This window comes from Girardinichthys multiradiatus, chromosome 19 (genome assembly GCF_021462225.1).
Source record: "Girardinichthys multiradiatus isolate DD_20200921_A chromosome 19, DD_fGirMul_XY1, whole genome shotgun sequence".
Classification (NCBI taxonomy): domain Eukaryota; kingdom Metazoa; phylum Chordata; class Actinopteri; order Cyprinodontiformes; family Goodeidae; genus Girardinichthys; species Girardinichthys multiradiatus.
This window is the reverse complement of record NC_061811.1, coordinates 33,945,302-33,966,570: the sequence shown is the minus strand read 5'-3', so window position 1 is coordinate 33,966,570 and position 21,269 is coordinate 33,945,302. Positions and strand designations below refer to the sequence as shown.

General features: G+C 40.6%; 1 protein-coding gene and 1 pseudogene across 2 annotated transcripts in view; both read left to right on the top strand.

The window, feature by feature from the left end:
* atrn (attractin) overlaps positions 1-6,593 on the top strand; it is a 184,306-nt gene extending 177,713 nt beyond the window's left edge. For both annotated transcript variants that reach the window (XM_047346206.1, XM_047346205.1), the window contains exon 29: positions 535-6,593. In XM_047346206.1, coding sequence (XP_047202162.1) covers positions 535-659 — 125 coding nt within the window. In that variant the 3' untranslated portion in view covers positions 660-6,593. The remainder of the gene's footprint in view (positions 1-534) is intronic.
* A 6,260-nt stretch (positions 6,594-12,853) lies between these two features.
* Positions 12,854-19,263, top strand: LOC124855676 (annotated as a pseudogene).
* The last annotated feature ends 2,006 nt before the right edge of the window (positions 19,264-21,269 follow it).

Here is a 21,269-nt window from a genome sequence, read left to right as displayed (position 1 = left end):
TGGGGTGTGTGTGTGTGTGTATGGGGAGGGGGCTGTTGGGTACTCTTGTTAACATCCATGGAGGAAGTAAGAAAGTAAGCGAGTCAGACTAAGAGATAAAGTTAAAGAATAAAGAAAACTAATGTCAGATCAAAGGAATATGATTTCTGGTCATCATTTCTCAACAGCTGCAGGACGTTGCAGCGCAACACACACTTCAGTTTATTTAGGGTATTTGATAAGGCAATAGATTGCACTGGATTTTATAAAAGGGTGTCACAGTAAAGGGGTTAAATAAAATGCACACCACACTTTTTAAAATTTTATTTGTAAAATTGTCGATAACCATGTATCATTTTCCATCCGTGTCACTACTATGCACTACTTCGTGTTGGTCTAGCACATAAAAACTCAATAACAATAATGTTTGTAGTTGTAACGTGACCAAACATGCACACGCTCAAGGGGTGTGAATACTTTTGCAAAGCACTATATATAATGAATGTCTTGACATCTTCTTCACCTATTTCTTGTAATATTATTGTATGCCTGCAGGTCTGGCGGTGGCCAGCGCGCTGGTGGACGTCTCTCAGCAGATGTGTGTTGGCTACAAGGAGAAGTCTGGAGGTCTGAGGAGCCGTAAACAGCAGCCTTCTGCACAGCCATCCACCTGCATCTGAGCACAGCCACTGGTTGCTTCTTCCATCCCTACACCCAATGCTCTTCATCGCCCCCTCCCCTTCCTCCTTGCTCAGCCCCCTCTTTTAGAGACTTCTGCCAGCTCCACTCTGGCAGGGAGAGGTGCATGCTGGGAAGTAGTACTGGAACATTTTGAACGAAGGCCTCAGCAGGCCCCCCCTTCCTCGAACTGACCGGGACATAGGGGCAGGGGGGGAATCGAGAGAGGACCAGAGGAGACGCTTGACTCCTCACTTCCTCCATGAAACGCATTTTACATTTGTTGACATCATCTCGATGCAGACGAGGTGGCCGCAGCCTACTGCTAGAAGAGAACCTTAGTCTCATAGTTTTTAAAACATCCACAGACTTTGCAACCCTAAATGTTGATGTTTTATTTAAATTATTCTTGTTCTCTACGTTGTTTTTATTTTATTTTGAAAGGAAGAACAAACTGGAAAAGCTAAACTACACACACTCCAAAAACGCAGCTTTCCAGCATCATTGCACCCATCATTGCCCGCCATCTTGTTTACAGCTCAGCACAGAGGACTGCTCACCAGGCTCACGTACAGTTTGGCATCCGGGCAGCATAACGGCATGTTCGGCCTTCAGGTAATGAGGATCCAGTGGGATGCTTCCTGTGCAGCCGAAGCCTCTATCTGGAGCTGCCTTCCTGGAACTACTTGCATTTCTCTAAGCAGCCACAGTCCTGTGGATGGAGTAAAGAACAAGCCACCAGCTACATCTTATCTATGCCGATCTGCTTTATTTCATCTTCGTAGAGGCTAGTTGTTAGTTAGTCTTCCAGTTAGCTTCTTACTCACATGTTTTATACATAGTGAAGGAACTGGTGGTGAGTAGAGTCATATATTTATGTTTATCGGCAGGTTGATGCCATAAACCTACGCGAAACAAGCTTCTAATAAAGTATTCTGGCTCTTACCAACTGATGTGATTAGGCTGATAAACAGTCAGGCCAACAGTTCTGTCCTTTGACTGTTGCTTATAAAATCCATACCTCCTAATTACTGATGCTGGATCCTAAATCTATTGCTTCGAATTTGGATTTCTTAGCTGCACAATTAGCTGGCCGGCAATGTATGGTTTCCTGTTGATGGAATTAATGCCAGCATTTAAACGGTACCAGAATGATTGGCCATAAGAGCATGTTAATGAGTAACTGGTCACCATCTTTTTTCTGCTCTCTGTATTTCTTTTTCAAACCATCCCAATTTATTTTAGATCTGCTGTGAATGACTCGATTTACCCAAAAAAGTTTGCAAATGTTTTATCAAGAATGGAAGATAAGGCAAAACACTGGAGGAAAAACTGTAATTGAACCAAAGGAATCAGAAAACCCTGTTTTGCAGCAAACCGCAGCGTGATTATTGGTCTGTGAGGACATCAGCATGTTGGATCTTCTGCTAGTTTCATTAGAGATGCACCGATCAGAGATTTCTGGCTGATTTTCAATCTCTGGTTTCTGTAAAATTTTGATCTGCAGATTTTAGCTAGTTTTACAGGCCTTCATCCTGTGATCAATAATTATCTATATTAGGACTAGAGTCAATGTGTTGCCATGTGTAAGCAGTGACTACAAAATGATGTCAGAGTTCACTTTTTTTTAGGATTTTTTTGCGGCACTATTGGCCTTTATTTTTCCCATATTTCAGACAGTAAGCTGACAGGAAAGGGGTGGAGAGAGGGGGAAGACCTGCAGCAAAGGTCGCCTGGTCCGTGAGTAGAACCTGCGACGGCTGCGACTGTAGCCTCTTAATATGGGTCGAGTGTTTTAACCCCTACACCACCGCTGCACCCTAGTTCACATTTTAAACTTGTCTTTAACATCCTCTACTAGCAGGATTAGCTTGGTTAGCTGTATTACATACAGAATGTAGATCCTTATGTTAACAGACCCTGAAAGTTCAAAACAATGCTTTGTTCAGTGTCCCAGTCACCTGTCAGGACCAATCAAGCTAGAAATCATCCGATTCTTATCCCAATTAGATTTCTTGGTGCATCTCCGGTTTTCATCCTGTCTGTTTCAGCTCCATTAACAACATCACTTTTTGATTCCTCCCTGGTGGTCATCTTTACATAATGCTTCTCAGCAAAACACCTGCAGAGTTTTCACTGAACACAGACATAATTCAATATAAGAAATCTCTCCTCTTGCCTCACAAGGTTATTAACTTCCCACCCCCTGAAAAGTGCTGTTATAGAACAGTTTAATAACCTGCATTGTGCCCTAAAGAGCTTGTTGTGTTTAGTTGCAAGCTCTCCTGTGTGCTCGGTGCAGTAGAAATGCACGGCATCTGGTTAAAGGACACGCTTTTAGCACTGGGAAAAGGTCAGAGCAGAAAGCATGAACAAAGTTGACATTCTGTAATTATAAAGTGCCCACAAATCCACTCAGCAACTCCAGCAGTCATCACAGAATTAAGAAGTCAACACTACTCAGGCTTCTGCTTCTTTGTTTGTGCTTTTTTTCCTCTCATTATTATAGATCCATTGGAACAAGCTATTTTTTTAGCATTTATTGATAGATTTTTCTGTTTAAACCTGCTGCTTCTGGTTAAACATGATGTTCAAGCATTCTCAAACTTCTCACAAAAAAAGAGAATCACAACTTATATAATGTATTTTACTGTTAAACCTCTTTCTCCCATGTGTAAGCAGAAAAATCACTGTTCTATCTCCCAACATCTGGCAGTGCTTTGCCAGTGTGCAGTTCTTTGACTTAACATTCACCCTTACAAGTTAATTTTTCTTTACGGAGTGAGCTCTAGCAGGGCTGTATAATATTAGTTTGCAAAGTCATTCAGAACTGTTGCCACTTTCTTGCTTTTCACATTAAATGACCAAAGCTGATTTGCAAATCAATGATGCTTCATTTATAAAACTGAACTGAAAAGAAATGATTCAACAATGTGGCCTGGAGCAGATGGAAACAGAATGAAGATAAGAAAACATAGCCTGCACAGTCCTGTTTCCATAAAAATGCCTGATGTGCTGCTGTCACAAAGATGCACGTTGCCGCCTTAGCAGCCCTCTCAGTTCTACAGGAGCAGCATTTTCATGTTTTACTTACTCCTGATGAGCACCAGGTCCTCAGTAACCACCATTAAGTTACAAGACACTTTTATGCGTTTTTCACAAATCATTTTATTTTGCAGCCAAACTGTAAAATTTGAGCATGAATGTGACTAGAGAACAGTGTATTTTTTTTTAACTGCTAAATGATTTGAAATGAAAAATATTCTCAGCAGTCTCAGGAGGTGGAACTCAGAGCTACAGGACAACTGGGACCACCGGTGCTGATTATTGTAAGAGCTGATTTCTAATATCAGAGTTCAGGGAGATACACGAGGCAAGCAGCCAGTCCAAGTCCTCCATTGATTGGTTTTGGAGTTGACACTGATGAAACAAGCATATGAAGCATTTGGAAACATGATTTGACCTCAGATTTGCTGTCAGCTGACTCTTGCTTATCTGGGACATTTCACCTCTGCTCCACCAACTCCCCCTTTTTTTTATTCTTTTCTGTCTAAACACCGGTCCAGGACCATATGTGTGGGTACAGACTGTGATGGAGTGTGCTGTTGCCCGGAGACAGATTTAAACCTGACCTTACTGCTATTAAATGCAGTAAAACAAGTCCAGTCACAAATTCAGTAGTGTTTTGTCCTTGCCAAGTCCTGAAAAGGTTTTTTCATGTTAGTACTTTGTGTTGTTATGTCTTGGCTCTTTAGCCACTGGTGCAGTGTAAAATTATCGACATAGTCAGAAAAGACAAACAAGATACAGACTGATGGTGATTGCTGCCGATGTTCTGTTCAAAGTTTTGTTTTCGATTTCTAGTTTTTTGTTTTTGCAGTTCTTTGACCTGCTTTTTATTGATTTTTGGCTAGTCCAATTTTTCTGTAAGAATTCAGCATTCACATTATTTGTTTTTGCCTTCCTGCCCTGTGCAGTTAATTATTTATATTAAGCATGGGGGTAACATCAAACTGAGATTTAAAACCTTGTTTTCCACCAATTCTTTCCAATAAGTTCACATTTTAAATTTCTTTAGCACCCTACGTTAGCGCGCCTAGCATTGCTAAAGCTGCCGTCTCCATGTGAATTCCCTACAGAATGCAGATCTTTGCCTTAACTGTCACATTTCTAATAGTCATCCAGCATTTACAAATCCACTGTGTTCCACAATAGACACAGGTGGAAAGCTCTAAACAATAAAACAGAACAACTTTGCTTTTCTCTGTTCCACCTTCCTGTTGTCTGCTGCAATTCTTGCTCTCATACCCTAAATGAATCAGACATGTCTGGACATGTTGGAAATACAGTTTTCTTTTGAATACCTTCTTACATCTCTGTGCTTCCTCTGACTTTATGTTAAACACCTCACTGATACCGAAAACGACTAACTTTGAGTTGTCTTCGCTCAGCAACCATGTCCACACTGCCCCCAGTTTTGTCAGAGCAAGCTGGTATTGCTTCTTTGATCTTAATCATTCATCATAAAAAGACTAGATTTGAGCTTTCAACCAGCCAGTTACAGGTCAGGACTGACAAAACTGAAAATCAACCAATTTCGGTCAACAGACAGTTTCAGTTGACTGAAGGTTTCCACTAGTAAATCATTGAATTGCATTAATTGTGGACCAGCTGTTGGAAAACGGCATGCATTTGTTAAGTTGGCAAAGCTTTTTTTTAGCTTTGTTGCTCTTAAAATAAAAGAAGAAAATGTACATTGGTTTTGTACATCGTCCCTGCCTGCTACATTTCGCCGATGGATTTATTTGAAAGATTGCATGAAGAAATGGCACAGTGAGCGCAGGGAGAGATGTTTTGCAGCTACTAAAACAAATAGTTTCTTACCATGCCATGATGTGCTGGCCGACAAGGTTTATGAATGTCTTTTTTTTTTATTTTTATGAATTAATACCACAGAAAAATAAGTTCAGTTCATCCGATGCGTTTCCCTGGCAACTTGGACATCATAGATTTGACAAATCAAATATAAAGAGCACAAAACAACCCCTGGTCTCTATAAAGTGTAGACTGATGGGAACCCTGATGGGAAACATGAACCTTACTGTTCATACAGTCCAAGTCCTGATGTTGCGTTAAAAGATCCCTAGTCCTAAAGTTCAGATTTTCCACACAGTTACCTCCCGCCACCATTTGGAGTCACTTGAGTGTGAAGTGGCCCCGAGCTGCTCTAAATATCTGAGGGGAGTGTGTGAGTTTGCAAAGGGGAAATGTGTAGGAACCTTGTACGCTGTCACCTCAGTGCTTGGGTAAAGAAATGGGCAGCATCCTCTAATCGATCTCACTTACCAAGCCTCAAACTCTGCCAGATAACACTATCACTCTATGTTGGCCTTATTTCCGCTCACTAAACTCTGTTATCTTCTTAACATGTACAGAAAAACGCATATTTATAAATTGTGCTGGAAATGTGTCTAATTTTAACAGTACAAGTAGCTTTATTTTTGTCAAACACTGGCAGCATTAATGCATATTTAAATGCTTCGATTCACAGGTTAAAGCGTCTGATTAGGGTCATTGTAAAATCAGGCATTACCCTCTTTCTGTCTCTTTGTATAGCGGCATTAAATATATTGAGGAAGTAGTTTGTTAATATGTATAATTTAGCAGTTGCTGTTTTTTGTGAATAATGAGAAAGTATTGTGAATGACTTGAATGGTTTGAAATTCATTTATGGCAAGTTCTCTTCAGGCTTTTAAAAATGTGATCACAGCACATAGCATATTTTGTATGTCAGACAGCAGTGTAAGACAAACAAGCATTACTAAGAGCTGATGAAATCCATGTAAAACTTGAGAATGGCTTACTGACCTTGTAATTACTGATGTATATAAAAGAATGGCAGAACATTTTGTCTATTATTAAATGTGAAAATTTCACCCGCTGCTGTGTGTCTTAATATCTGGGTTTTATTTTTAGGGTTGGTTCAGGATATTTGAGAGAGGTCATACTAAATAAATCTGCTCTTGGCAGATTTATTTACTATGAAACTAACAAGTTCAAGAGTGCCCAAGACCAAAGCGAATTTCTACCATTTAAAACTCCAGTCTAATAAAAATCATAGTGGTTTATGCTAACCTATTTTATGAAACTTGTCATGCTTGGTTTAGGTGGTTATTTAGACAGAAAGCAATCAATATCTCCAGGTAAAATAGAGGTAAGAAGCAATGGGACACTACTTATCTTCCTGTACGAAGCGCGTAGTCTTAGTGAGCTGGGCCCTGAACAAGTTGCTCTGCTAAAAGGGGGCGGGTGGCTCAGCCTAAAAGGTTTAGAGAACAATTGCAGCAAGTCATTATACATCAGACCCCAATGCCCATGGCAGCCCCGACCTAAACTGGCACCAGAGCACGCCCATATCGAGGCTGGCCACCTGTAAAGGGAAATGTAATTACAGCTACCACCAGATGGGCTTCCATGCCCAACCTCCACCAACCTTCCAGGCTAAACTGCCCCTACAACTGACACACACACTGAACATGCAGCACCCCCTGCATGGGACAATGGGTCCTAAAGCACAAGGAGGAACGGTAGTTTATTGTTGCGGTAAACAACAACCAGGTACTCATACTCTGCCATAGTCTCAATGTCCAAGCCCTGAATGTTCACCGGTGAGGCAGAAGTGGTGTAGAGGGTGAAGCGGATAGGCGAGAGGACAGTTCCCTTAGCCCCTGTGGTGCAGACTACCACATCTGACACACAGTTACGAAGCTTCACATTCTGTGTGGTAGTCAGTGGTCCGTGCAGAGAGAGAACTGTCCACTCCCTTGTCCTGCATCTTCCAACTCAGCAGTGAAGGCTGGATGGTGTAAAAAGCACTGAAGAAGTAAAAAAACACATGATCGTGCTCCCAGGATAGTCTAGATGACAGCATGGACAATACGCAAACTGAAGGGGATCCAATTCAGAGCTTGTCAGTGACCGAAGGTGTTTAAGTAAAACCCATGCTATCTTCTTCGTCAGGTGAGAGGTGAGGGCGACTGGCCTAAAGTGGTTTGGTTCCCTCTTGTGAGAAGTATTAGGAACTGGAACCCCACAGAAGGTCTTCCATGGGGCAGGTACCTTCTCCAGACTGAGGCTCAGGGTAAAGATGTACTGCAGTACATGACCAAGTTGGTCCGCACAGTTTGTGAGCCTTCCGAGCATTGGATTCCCGCATACTTAATTGAATCCTTCTTGTCCTCTACATGCTAAAAATTTCCAATGGCAGAGGAAGTAAAGGAGACCCAAAGCATCACTGAGCCACCACCATGCTTTAATGTAGGCATGAGGTTCTTTTCAGCTCAAGCTTTATTTTTCCTCCTCTAGACGTAATGCCTATCCACAGGCCCAGAAAGTTCCAGTTTTTATTCATCATTCCACAGAACATCATCCCAAAACCTTGTTGAACTATTTATATTACTGTGAGTTAATTAAAGACAACCTTTCTTGTCCTTTTGTGTCAGTAGGGTTGTACATTTTGTCATTCAGGGATGGAGCCATTTAGCTTTTTGTATGTGCCTTGAAGCTAGAACACAGAACAATGTCCTTTTACTTGAGGTGGAACAGGTACAAGAACAAAGTTCTTCTAGGCCAGGATGTTTCAAACTTCACAAGACATCAAGTGGTGAACCTTTGGTAAGTCCTAATATGTCTCTGCTACAGTAGCATTTGACAAATACCACAAAAGCAAGAAATCTCTGTCCTGAATATGTGTAAAGAAAAAGCTGTAAAAACCACCAGATCAGGGCTACTTTGGGCCTTGGAGAACAAATGTCTATGTTCTAGTGGAGTATTTGTCTTTTATTTATTTATTTTAGTATTTTTAGTATTTGTATTTATCTTTATTGTGAAAACTGTAACTTCAGCAGCTGGTGCCACCAGGGTGCAGCAGAGTATTTTTAGGATCTGTTGAGGGATTTTGACCTTCTCCCTCTTCAGGAAGCTAGAAGCAACCATTAATAGCTTCCTCTTTTGAGGTGTCTTGTACAAGGAGAACATGTGACCTCCGTGCAGTAAGAGCAGCAGTTGGGATTTGGACCCAGGAAGTTCTTGCTCCAATAGGTGTAGCCGTTCTTTAACTAGTGACCTATACATCCAGTTCTAGCTGCTGGAACGTTCAGGCCTTTTGCCAACTATTTCTTCTTTGTCAGTGGAGCAGGGCAGCAAGCTCTTCTGGGAAGTTTTTAGACAATTCTTTTGACTTAGTTTTAACATGAAGTGAAACATTTTCATCAACAGTCCAGGTATCTGACTTGTTCTATATCCTGATGAAACTAATGAAACTCTTGAGAGGTTGCATCAGGTGTTCCTGGGAACACACCTTATTGTGCTCTTATAGCAAATTTTTTTCAGGGGCTGAATCAATTTAAGGTTCTCTTAGACTTTAACAGAAGGATTTTGTGCTAAATCTAGATAAAATCCTTGCAATGTTAGTTATATTTATTATATGGATTGATGCTGCATGAGTCCAGAAAAAAGGCACATTGTTACAGACCACACCCAGCTGAGCAATGAACTGTTTGTCCCACGTCTATCATGAAACGATTTAGGAAGTCAGAAACAGTTTCTTTCCCAAAAATGTGAGGGCAATCGTCCCCCTGCAGGCAGACACTAAACATCCCTGCTGACAATCAAACAACCCAACAGCCCATCTCAGACTGTTTCAGATTCAGCTTTATTGCCAAGTTCGTACATATAAACAAGGAATTTGACTCCGGTACACTTTGCTCTCTGGTTTTTGTTTTTTACATTAAAGAGTATACATATATACAATAAACAAATATACACATATATAAATAAAAAGGTGCATTTGTTTCAGCACAAGCTGCACTTTACTATATGCAAAATTCCATGTACATATTTTCTCTTTTCTATAAGTGTTTTTAAACTTTGTAAATTTTGTAAGTGTCTATAACCTACATGTGTATCTTTTGAGCTGGGTCTCAGCTAAATTACATTACGGTGACATAATGACAATAAAAAATCTTTGTAATATTGGGCAATTTGTTCATTGCAAACACCTAAATGATTTCAAATTTTGCTAAAAAAAAAAGGTCATTGTAGGTGAATCATTCATATTAAAACTGAAAAATGTTGGTTAAAAACAAAAGTTTCCAAAATGTCCTAAAGTCATATGGCACATCCATAAACAAGACGAGATGACAATAATTGTCTGAGAGAGGCTTCGTGTCAATCGTCACAGCAGGTGTCACGCTGCCTCCCTGTGAGTTAAAAGTGCTACTTAGAAAGAAAGTTGTTTTTTTTACCACCATGTTAAATTGTCATATTTTAGCACCCTCTGTGCACCCGCTCCTTAAAGTGGGATGAAACAAATGTTCAGAGTTATTATTTGTAAATATGCTTTTCCTTGGGCCTGTTTTCAAATAATCGCTGCTATTTTTAATGCGACACTTGATGTTTGTGAGCCCTCCAGCAAAACAGCGACGGGAGAGGCTGAGCTTCGCTGCTTAGCTGTTTTCTCTCCACCAATTATTCATCAGCAGTCATCCCCATCACTCTTTTATTGCCTCTCTCCCTTTAATCCCCCTGTCTGACACTTCTCCCTCCTTCTCCCTCACTCCATGTTTCCTTTTGTTTCTCTCTGTCACTTGCTCTCTTCTAAGCTCTCAGCTTTCCTTCCATCTTCTTACTTTTCCAGCCTGTTTTTCTCCTTTTCTCTCACCTGTTTTTCTTCCTTCTTTCATAATCTCGCATTTTTGTTTTACTTTGCTCCGAATCCTCTAATCTTTCAACGACTTCCTTTGCTCTGCTCCCCCCTCCTCTGAATTTCTCTTTCCTTTGGTCTTGTCCTTTCATCTTTTCCATGCATTTAATCTATTCCTGTCTTCATAATTTTATTTTTTTTAATTTCACATCACTTCCTCTTACCTTTTTTGTAACCCATGAAAGGTCAGTATGTCACCGATCTGAGCATTCTCAATGTGAACCTCACTCTTGCTCTTTCCTTCTACCTTTTCTGTTCTTTATTATTTCCTACTGCTTCATTTTTACAGCAATGAACTGTGCAATTAACACTACTGTGTACATGAAGTGTAATAAACCAAAACTAAGTAGTGCCCACTTGTGAACTGGAAGGAAAATAAGGTTCTGCACATTTGAAGACCAAACATTTTGAACATTCTTTGTAAAATATCTTGGGCTCAGTCACACTGGATGGATAATGCCTGTGAACATCAATTTTTAATTCTTGCAGTCATGTGGGAAGGGGAACATCCAACCCAGTGTTAAGTCTTTTGCAGCAGGTAATAGGTTTTCTTCCAGGATTTGTGTTGATCCATTCTCCCATCAACTTGCATAGCAATATATTATAACCTACCAAATATTGCATCCAAGCAATCCATTCCAGTTGTGATATTGCAGCAATTGATATTGCGATGACAATAACAACAATTTAAAACCTCTTTTTTTTAGATATTCTTTATAAGAAGACCTTTAGCTGTAATTACAGCTGAAAGTCTTTTAGGGTATTGCTCTACCACATTTGCTCATCTGGAAGTAAAACATTTAGCCAATTATTCTTTGCAAAATAGCTCAGATTGAAAGGAAAGCACATTAACATCAAACCATATAAATGAACAGCAGTCATGCCCTAGACTCTCCATGAATTTAAGGTCTAGACTTTGACTAAGCAGGTCTAGAACTTGAGTATGTGTTGATCTAAACTCTTCCAGTGCAGATCTGGCTGGCTGTATATTTAGGGTTGTTGTCATGCTAGAAGGTGACCTTCCATCCCAGTCTCAAATCTTGCAGCCATTAAAGGTTTTTCTTCCAGGATGGTCCTGTATTTAGCTCAATCCATCTCTCCATTAACCCTGACCACGCTCCCCGTCCCTGCTGTAGGAAAGCAACTCCACAGCTGCCAAAGTGCTGCCACCACCGTGCTTTATAGTGGAGATGGTGTGTACAGAGTGACGTACAGTGTTAGAATTCCACCACACATCATGTTTTATATGTAGGCTAAAAGGCTTGGATTTAGTCTCATCTAATGAGACCTGCTTCTTTTACATGTTTTCTGAGGCCCCTACGTGGCTTGGTCTCCTTATCGTCAATAAGGTATGTGTGTCAGAGCTAAATGCAGACGGGTGGTCTAAAACCCATAAACCACAAAAAATAGTCAGAAAGTATTAAAATGCAAAGACAAAAGGAGACAAAAACAACAAAGTAAAGGCAAGACGGAACACAACCAGAAAAACCAAAATAAAATAGGAAACTAAAAAAAAAGAGAACTCATCACATGACGGGATAACCAATCCAATGCACATGACACTTATGACTTTCTTACAACAATTCCACAATCTTGCCCCTCTACCATACAAGATATATTTGTGAAGTGCATTCATAATAGCTGCCCAATGGAGACATTCTCCCTTTAGAACTGTAGATTTCTGCAGCTCTTTTAAAGTTTCCAATGATTTTATTTAGCAGTATCAGGATAAAGGGGATCAAAAACAAATGCACACCACAGTTTTCAGATTTGTATTTCTAAAAAGAAATTAAACATTTACCTTTTGTCTTTTACCATACAGTTATACACTACTTCGTGCTGGTATTTTAAGTAAAATCCTCAAAAAAATATGTTGAAGTCCCTTGTTGTTGATCAAGGTGAATGAATGCTTTTGAAAAATCTATTCACCTTTCTCCCATCAACATCCACACTGTATTTGTCGTGTATTTTATAATACACCTGTCTCTTTTTCCTTCTTCCAATCTTAACCCTCCTGTTGTCCTCGGGTCAAAATGACCCGCCACTGTGTTAAAACCCCCCAAAAAATCCACTAAATGATATGTTTTTAACTTGAAATTTTATGACTTTTCCTAGATTGGCCCCAACAATAGAAAAAGTGAAATGTTGCTTTTACTCACATTTCCATATAAGCTGTACAAAAAAAGGTACAAAGGTGGTCTTCGGGTCAAAATGACCCGTGAGACAAATAGAGTTGAAATCAAGGTCACAGAGTTATTTACAAACCACAGAATTGTACAATATTTTAGATGTGTTTCAGATCAATCAGTAGCAGAAGTAAATAAGGCAAATCAGGTGGTGTTCTCGCTGGCTTCAGAAGACCACCTGTTTATTTCCAGAGGTTATAAAGGTGCTGCAGATAACAGGACCCCGAATTCTGTCTGTGCTGAAGCCATGAGTGTGCGTTATACTGCTGAAGACGCTGTAGAGCTGATTTTCTCAGATGTCCAGCAAGACAACTCTGATTCAGTGGAGGATGTATCCGAAGAAGAAGATGGGGAGGAATACAACCCAGAGCATGATGAATCATCTTCAGAAGAGGAAGAAAACCCTGAAGCTGAAAGAGAGACTTTCCTTTCAAAAAATGGCAAAATAACATGGTCCTCAGCAGCAAATGACCAACACGGCAGGCATGCAGAACAAAACATCATAAAGATTACCGCAGGACCCACAAGGTATGCCGTTTCTCATGCCCATGATATTGTCTCTACATTCTACCTGTTTATCATACCAGCAATAGAAAAAATAATCCTGGGGATGACAAATCTGGAGGGTTTTCGCAAATATGGAGACAGCTGGAAAAAGATGGATGAGATTGACCTGCAGGCCTACATAGGGCTGTTAATCTTAGCAGGTGTATACAGGTCCCGAGGTGAGGGTGCAGCTAGTCTATGGGATGCTGAGAGTGGAAGGCCAATTTTCCGAGCCACAATGCCACTCAAAGTCTTTCACACCTACTCAAGACTGCTACGATTTGATGACCGTGAGTCAAGACCAGCAAGACGTGTGACAGACAAACTTGCAGCCATAAGAGAGGTATGGGACAAGTAGGTGGAGCGGCTGCCCTACCTCTACAATCCAGGGCCTGACGTAACAGTGGATGAGCAACGGGTTCCATTTAGTGGTGATCTGTTTTCATATTTGTAATAAAAGTGATTTTCACTATTGATTTCTTTGACTATTTTCTGTGACACTGATACTAATCAATGATGCTAATGTCTTTTGTCCAAAGGTCGTTGTCCTTTCCAGCAGTACAGGTCCTTCTCAAAATATTAGCATATTGTGATAAAGTTCATTATTTTCCATAATGTAATGATGAAAATTTAACATTCATGTATTTTAGATTCATTGCACACTAACTGAAATATTTCAGGTCTTTTATTGTCTTAATATGGATGATTTTGGCATGCAGCTCATGAAAACCCAAAATTCCTATCTCACAAAATTAGCATATCATTAAAAGGGTCTCTAAACGAGCTATGAACCTAATCATCTGAATCAACGAGTTAACTCTAAACACCTGCAAAAGATTCCTGAGGCCTTTAAAACTCCCAGCCTGGTTCATCACTCAAAACCCCAATCATGGGTAAGACTGCCGACCTGACTGCTGTCCAGAAGGCCACTATTGACACCCTCAAGCAAGAGGGTAAGACACAGAAAGAAATTTATGAACGAATAGGCTGTTCCCAGAGTGCTGTATCAAGGCACCTCAGTGGGAAGTCTGTGGGAAGGAAAAAGTGTGGCAGAAAACGCGGCACAACGAGAAGAGGTGACCGGACCCTGAGGAAGATTGTGGAGAAGGGCCGATTCCAGACCTTGGGGGACCTGCGGAAGCAGTGGACTGAGTCTGGAGTAGAAACATCCAGAGCCACCGTGCACAGGCGTGTGCAGGAAATGGGCTACATGCGCCGCATTCCCCAGGTCAAGCCACTTTTGAACCAGAAACAGCGGCAGAAGCGCCTGACCTGGGCTACAGAGAAGCAGCACTGGACTGTTGCTCAGTGGTCCAAAGTACTTTTTTCAGATGAAAGCAAATTCTGCATGTCATTCGGAAATCAAGGTGCCAGAGTCTAGAGGAAGACTGGGGAGAAGGAAATGCCAAAATGCCAGAAGTCCAGTGTCAAGTACCCACAGTCAGTGATGGTCTGGGGTGCCGTGTCAGCTGCTGGTGTTGGTCCACTGTGTTTTATCAAGGGCAGGGTCAATGCAGCTAGCTATCAGGAGATTTTGGAGCACTTCATGCTTCCATCTGCTGAAAAGCTTTATGGAGATGAAGATTTCATTTTTCAGCACGACCTGGCACCTGCTAACAGTGCCAAAACCACTGGTAAATGGTTTACTGACCATGGTATCATTGTGCTCAATTGGCCTGCCAACTCTCCTGACCTGAACCCCATAGAGAATCTGTGGGATATTGTGAAGAGAACGTTGAGAGACTCACGACCCAACACTCTGGATGAGATAAAGGCCGTTATCGAAGCATCCTGGTCCTCCATAAGACCTCAGCAGTGCCACAGGCTGATTGCCTCCATGCCACGCCGCATTGAAGCAGTCATTTCTGCAAAAGGATTCCCGACCAAGTATTGAGTGCATAACTGTATGATTATTTGAAGGTTGATGTTTTTTGTATTAAAAACACTTTTCTTTTATTGGTCGGATGACATATGCTAATTTTGTGAGATAGGAATTTTGGGTTTTCATGAGCTGTATGCCAAAATCATCTGTATTAAGACAATAAAAGACCTGAAATATTTCAGTTAGTGTGCAATGAATCTAAAATATATGAATGTTAAATTTTCATCATGACATTATGGAAAATAATTAACTTTATCACGATATGCTAATATTTTGAGAAGGACCTGTATACTGGGAAGCCGACCAGTGGATGCCCAGAGAAAAACCAGGGGATGCGAGTTGTGCTTGATGTGACAGAGGGACTGAAGGGTCACAATGTGACATGTGACAATTTCTTCACCTCTTATGAACTCGGACAGCAGCTCCTTAAGAGGAAGATCCCTATGGTTGGTACAGTTCGAAAGAATAAGCCTGAGCTCCCACCTGCACTGCTTGCGTCAAAGGAGAGAGAAGTCTTCTCCTCAAAGTTTGCCTTCACACCCAACACCACTCTAGGTCTTACCTCCCAAAGAAAAACAAGAATGTAGTTCTTCTGAGCACACTGCACACAGACGGTGACATTAGCGATCGTGAGGACTAGAAGCCAATCATCATCCTAGACTACAACCGCAACAAAGGAGGTGTGGACAACCTGGATAAGGTGATTGGAACATATAGCTGCAGAAGAATGACTGCCCGCTGGCCCCTGGTCATCTTCCACAACATCATTGATGTTTCTTCCTACAATGCCTTTGTGATTTGGAGAGAGATCAACCCAACCTGGATGTCTCATAAGCAGAACAAGAGGAGGTTGTTCCTGGGGCAGCTAGGAAAGGCACTTGTAACTCCACTCATTGAAAGAAGGAAGCATGTCCACCGCACAGAACCCTCAGCAGCAGTTGTGAAAGCTATTCAGAGTGCAGGAGCTCCTGATCAACCTGAGGATCCATCTACCACAGCCACTTCCCCAGCTAGGGCAAGTAAGAGGAAGAGATGTCAGTTCTGCCCTCAAAAGAAGGACTGTAAAACACATACTGTGTGCTGCAGGTGTAAGAAATATATCTGCAAGGACTGTGCACTTGTATACTGCTCTACATGTGCTAATTGGTTGAATGGGTTATGTAATTTTTCATATTTTTGTATTGTACATTGTCTTAAATTGTTCACTGGAGAAAACTAATGAAACTGAGTCATTGGGGTGAATAAAAATATATTCAAAACTCCTTTTTGCACATTTGTTTTCTTTTCTTAAGCTATAGAAATTCAAATGAAGAGGGAAAACTCATGTATTCACACATTTTGAGCTCAATAACAATATGCAAGATGAAATTTGGTGTTTAAAATTCAATTAAGCTGTTTATATTGGGGGTTTAGTGAAGACGGGTCATTTTGACCCAGAGGACAAGGTGTATACAGAAAATGAGGACAACAAGAGGGGTAAACCCTGTTAACATGTGTGTTTGTTTTCTGTGATTGCAAGAATATTCTCTGAGATATCAGAGACCACGTTACTGGTACCAATCATAACTTCTGTGTTTTTCTTGTTGCAGAAGTTTTTAATCTCATCCACAGCTGTGTTGCCCACTATTAGGGTTCTTGGTCTGGTGGGGTACTTTTTTTCTGGCAATTTAGGAGAAGACTGTTTAGAATGAAGGTTGTTCTCAAACCTTTTATTGTTCTCAGAAGATGGATCATTTTCCTGGTTTTCATTCTGTAGAGGAGCAAATTTGTTTTGGAGAGGAATTCCATTATTTCCAGCTGTCTCACTCCTATCAGTTGTTGTGACAGCAGCTCACTGTCGAAGTCTCCTTTTCCCAGGGGAAACGGGGACATTTCTCTGTAATTCTGGCCATTCTAATTTATTTAATTGCTGAGATCTTCCAGTGAGTCGTCCACCTTGATTCTTTGGGCATGCCCCTAAAACATGCCAGGGGGGTCTGCCGGTAGGTTTATTTTCAGTGTTCTGATTGCCGGCTGAGTTATTGAGCAGGGTGTCACTGTTTGGGATCAGAGGCAGAGTTGAATCATTGTTGTACCCCATATTCACCTCCACATTCACTTCTAGTCGATGGATTTTCATCTCCAAAACAGCCATTTTCTGTAAACGTTTGTCGAAGTCCTCTGTGGTGAAGGGAGGCATTTTGTGCTGATTAGCTGGCGTCAACTTATCCTGCTTTCGAGTTCGATTATAAAAACATCAAAGTCCTTTAAAAAAATAAAAAAATAAAAAAATAATAATAATCCTTGGGAGTCGCTGGTAAGAAGTTGTTTTAGTCCAATATTTCTGTAATTTTGGCTAAGAGATAAAAAGTGAGGAGTAAAAGAATGCAAGCAAGCAGGGAGCTTAGGAGAAAAGCATCTGAGCATGGGCAGAGAGGCGGAAAAAGTTATGTAACTAATAGGTTACCAGGCAGCTGTGGCTCAGTAGGAAGAGTAGTTGTTGTGGGTTTGCCTATCACCTGCCTGACCACCAGTCAGGCTCGAAACCTGGGTGTAGTGATGGACTCAGACCTGAACCTTCAGAGGCACATAAAGACAGTAACAAGGTTGGCCTTCTATCACCTGAAGAACATCTCCAGGATTAAAGGACTAATGTCTCAGCAGGACCTTGAAAAACTAATTCATACGTTCATCTTTAGTAGAATTGATAACTGCAACGGTGTCTTCACCGGTCTGCCTAAAAAGTCGATCAGACAGCTGCAGTTGATCCAGAACGCTGCTGCCCGCGTCTTCACTAGAACTAAGAAAGTGGAGCACATCAACCCGGTTCTAAAGTCCCTAAACTGGCTCCCTGTAGCTCAGAGAATAGAGTTTAAAATACATCTGTTAGTCTATAAATCACTGAATGGCTTAGCACCAAAATACATTACAGACTTGTTGTCAGTGTATCAATCACCCAGACCTCTCAGGTCTTCTGGCTCAAATCTACTCTGCAGAACCAGAACCAGAACCAAACATGGAGAAGCAGCTTTTAGTTCTTATGGTTCACTAATCTGGAATAAACTGCCAGAAAACTGTAAAAGCGCCGAAACCCTAAATTGCTTTAAATCAAGATTAAAAACTTATTTGTTTAGAGTGGCCTTTGACTGTACCATCTAGGCATGATTAGTTGCATTTTCAGTCAATTTTCCTTTCATTTTCTTGTCCATCATTCTATTCTATTCTATTCTCTTTATTTTATTTTATTTTACTTTTTTAAATTACCTTTGTTGTTTGATTTTATCATTTGATTTGTTTTTTTGTGTCTGTATCTGTGTTTATTTGCTATGTGATTGTATTGTAATTGTATGTACAGTGCTTTGAGTGTCTCGTTGCTGAAAAGCGCTATATAAATAAACTTACCTTACCTTACCTTTCTGATCTGTGTATCGGTGTGTGATTGGGTGAATGTCACTCTATTATAAAGTGCTTTGAGTGGTCGGTATGACTGGAACAGCACTACATCAATTCAGACCATTTACCATTTAAGATAATTCAAAAGTCAGCCAAACAGCATTCAGAGCTGTTGATGATATGTAATAGCGGTTGTATTGAGGGTCAACATAATCCCAGGAGGTTTTATAGGCACTTGTTCCCTCTTGAGCCATTTCTTTGCAAATTGAATCATTTGTAGAAACATCACTTGGTTATCTGTGAACATAATTACATCCAAATCAGACCATTCTTTCTGGGTGCTTAACTTGTTGTTTTACTGTTTTGTCAGTGATTTAATCTGCATGTGACTTTATAACTTGCAACAAATGGCCTAAGTACACTCTTTAATTCTTTTTTTTCATTCCAACTGTAAATCCTTTCTCAAATCTATAAGTTTTACTACCATTGCGAGTTGTACAATGGTTGATTTTTGACAGGAATGAATTAGTTAAAACTGTGTTTCCTTGTCTTTATGGCTGTTTCCTCAATGTTCCACTAAAATCTTCATATAACGTTTTTGGTTAGTCTCTGCCCCTGATCACAGTCTCTGCCCCTGTTTTGTCAAAGAGACTATCCTCAAGAAATAGAGGGCAGTTCGCATTAGTTTCATTAGGTAGCTGTTTTACCGCTACAAACAAAGCAAAACACCATGAAATAAATAATATTCAGATTGCATCATTCTAAATTATTTTCTCTATCCAGACACCACCACATACATGAACCGTTTGGAAGAAAGGAGGACGGAAGGTCCAAAGGGCTTTGAGTGCCGAAGGTGAACAATGAATGGTGGATGCTGCTCTCAGTTGCAGCTGTGGTTTCGATGCCTTCTTCTTCAGGCCGTGGGGAAAGCAACTTTGATTAGAGACACTGTCTCATCTGGGGAAATCTCCGGCTCAAATTCCTGTTTTGCAGAAGCTCACCAAAAAAGGTTTAGGGGAGATTTTCTTAATTACCCTTTTTTAAGAACACTGGATTCACAAACAGCAGAGCATTACTTAACTTTTGTTAAGACTAGATGAACGCATGAATTAACTGTCTTGATCAGCGGGTACTCAAACACCAGATCGTAATCAACTCTGGACCCACAGACTTTTTGAAATAGTAGAGTCTTATACTTGCTAGCACGTTTCAGGCTCTCTTGTACTTTTTGAAAGTGAACTATTACTTGTAAACCAAGCCACACAGGTAACGATCATTGTTCCCATTGGACAGACATGACGGGGGTGGATCAGAGCACAGACCCGGAAATTTAGGAAAACAAGGGTAGATGTGCTGCGTGCAGCACGTCTGTTCTGCATATTTGTGACGTTATTACAGCTGCACTATTATTGTGAGAGTCAAGAGCAGCTCATTCAATACAGATTTACGAAGTTCTATTTATAAGTTTGGACGGGCGTCGGAGAATGCATTTGCCCTGTCCCACAACATGCCAGTAGCGTTGCTAAGCAACATACATCACATCAGGTATGATTTCAATACGACGTTCACCTTTGCTACTTGTCTACGGTGGCTTGTTAAGTCCAAAGAGACATACGTACCTCAAAAAGTGGTTCTCTGTCTGGTTGATTGGTCTGGACAAGGGTTCACTTGAGTGTATTCACACCTGCCCAAAAGGTCCGGACCACCGGGGAAAACGGACTCTGGTTCATTTAAAGTGAACCAAAAGTGGCAGGTGTGAATACACCCTTAGTCCACTTCCAAACAGACTCTGGTGTGGTTCGCTTCTGGTGTGAATACGAACCAGCCTCAATCCGACCAAACTACAGAAGACATACATCTCTTTGGACTTAACAAGCCACTGTAACATTGATCGTTATACTAAGGTCTTACCTATTAGGACTACCACAGTTGTTTTCCGGGTCTGTGCTCTGTCCCCCACCCGTCATATCTGTCCAACGGGAGTAATAAACATCACCCGTGTGGCTTTGTTTACAAGTTATAGTTCACTTGTAAAACGTACAATGTAAAAGCAATCTACACTAAACAAAAAAAAAGTCCACTTTTAGTCCGGACCAAACAAGCAGACCAAAGGACTTTGCTGGTGTGAATACACCCTATAAGTAGGTTAATGCATGTCATTAAAGATGGTTGTTTTTTTTTTAACCAGTCTGTTTGCTCTTGTACATTTCAGTCCATGTTTCTTCCCATGGCTGGGGAACAACAAGAATTAAAATGTCCTTTTTTTTAAATCCTGTGTTTTTTTAAATAAGTAGGTACCTTACCAGAAGCCAGTGAGACAGCTTATCCAGGACCTGTGGCTCTTGTGCACAGGCATGGTTAGCTAATCATAAAATTTAAAGTAGGAAAGGTCATGTTGTGTTCATGTCAAGGCTACAACCTCATAACTCCCACACAGGGCTGGTAGTGCGCAAAGTATTTTAGTGGCTCTGGCTGAAACTAAAAAGATCTCATCTCTCATCTACCCTTTTTTAGATCTATACTCTTTACTCTAGTGAAAGTTACATCTTATTAATTATTTGTCATGTTCTTGTGTCTATTCATTGTTGTCTAGAATTTCCTTTGAGCCACATCTCCTGCACAATCAGCTGTGTGTTTGTATCTTTCTTTCTTCGGGTTTTGGTTGCAAAAAAGAAATTCTTTATCCAGTTGCCTCTATCTGTTCCACCTTTCAGCAAAATGGTCAAAATTATCAACGTCTCTGTTATTTTACTGAAAGATGCCATTAATTGTTTTCTTTCTCATAACGAACAGTTGACATTCAAATAAGATACAAAAATGTTTTTGAGAAACATGGTCAAAAAATATTTTGAAACCTGTTTAT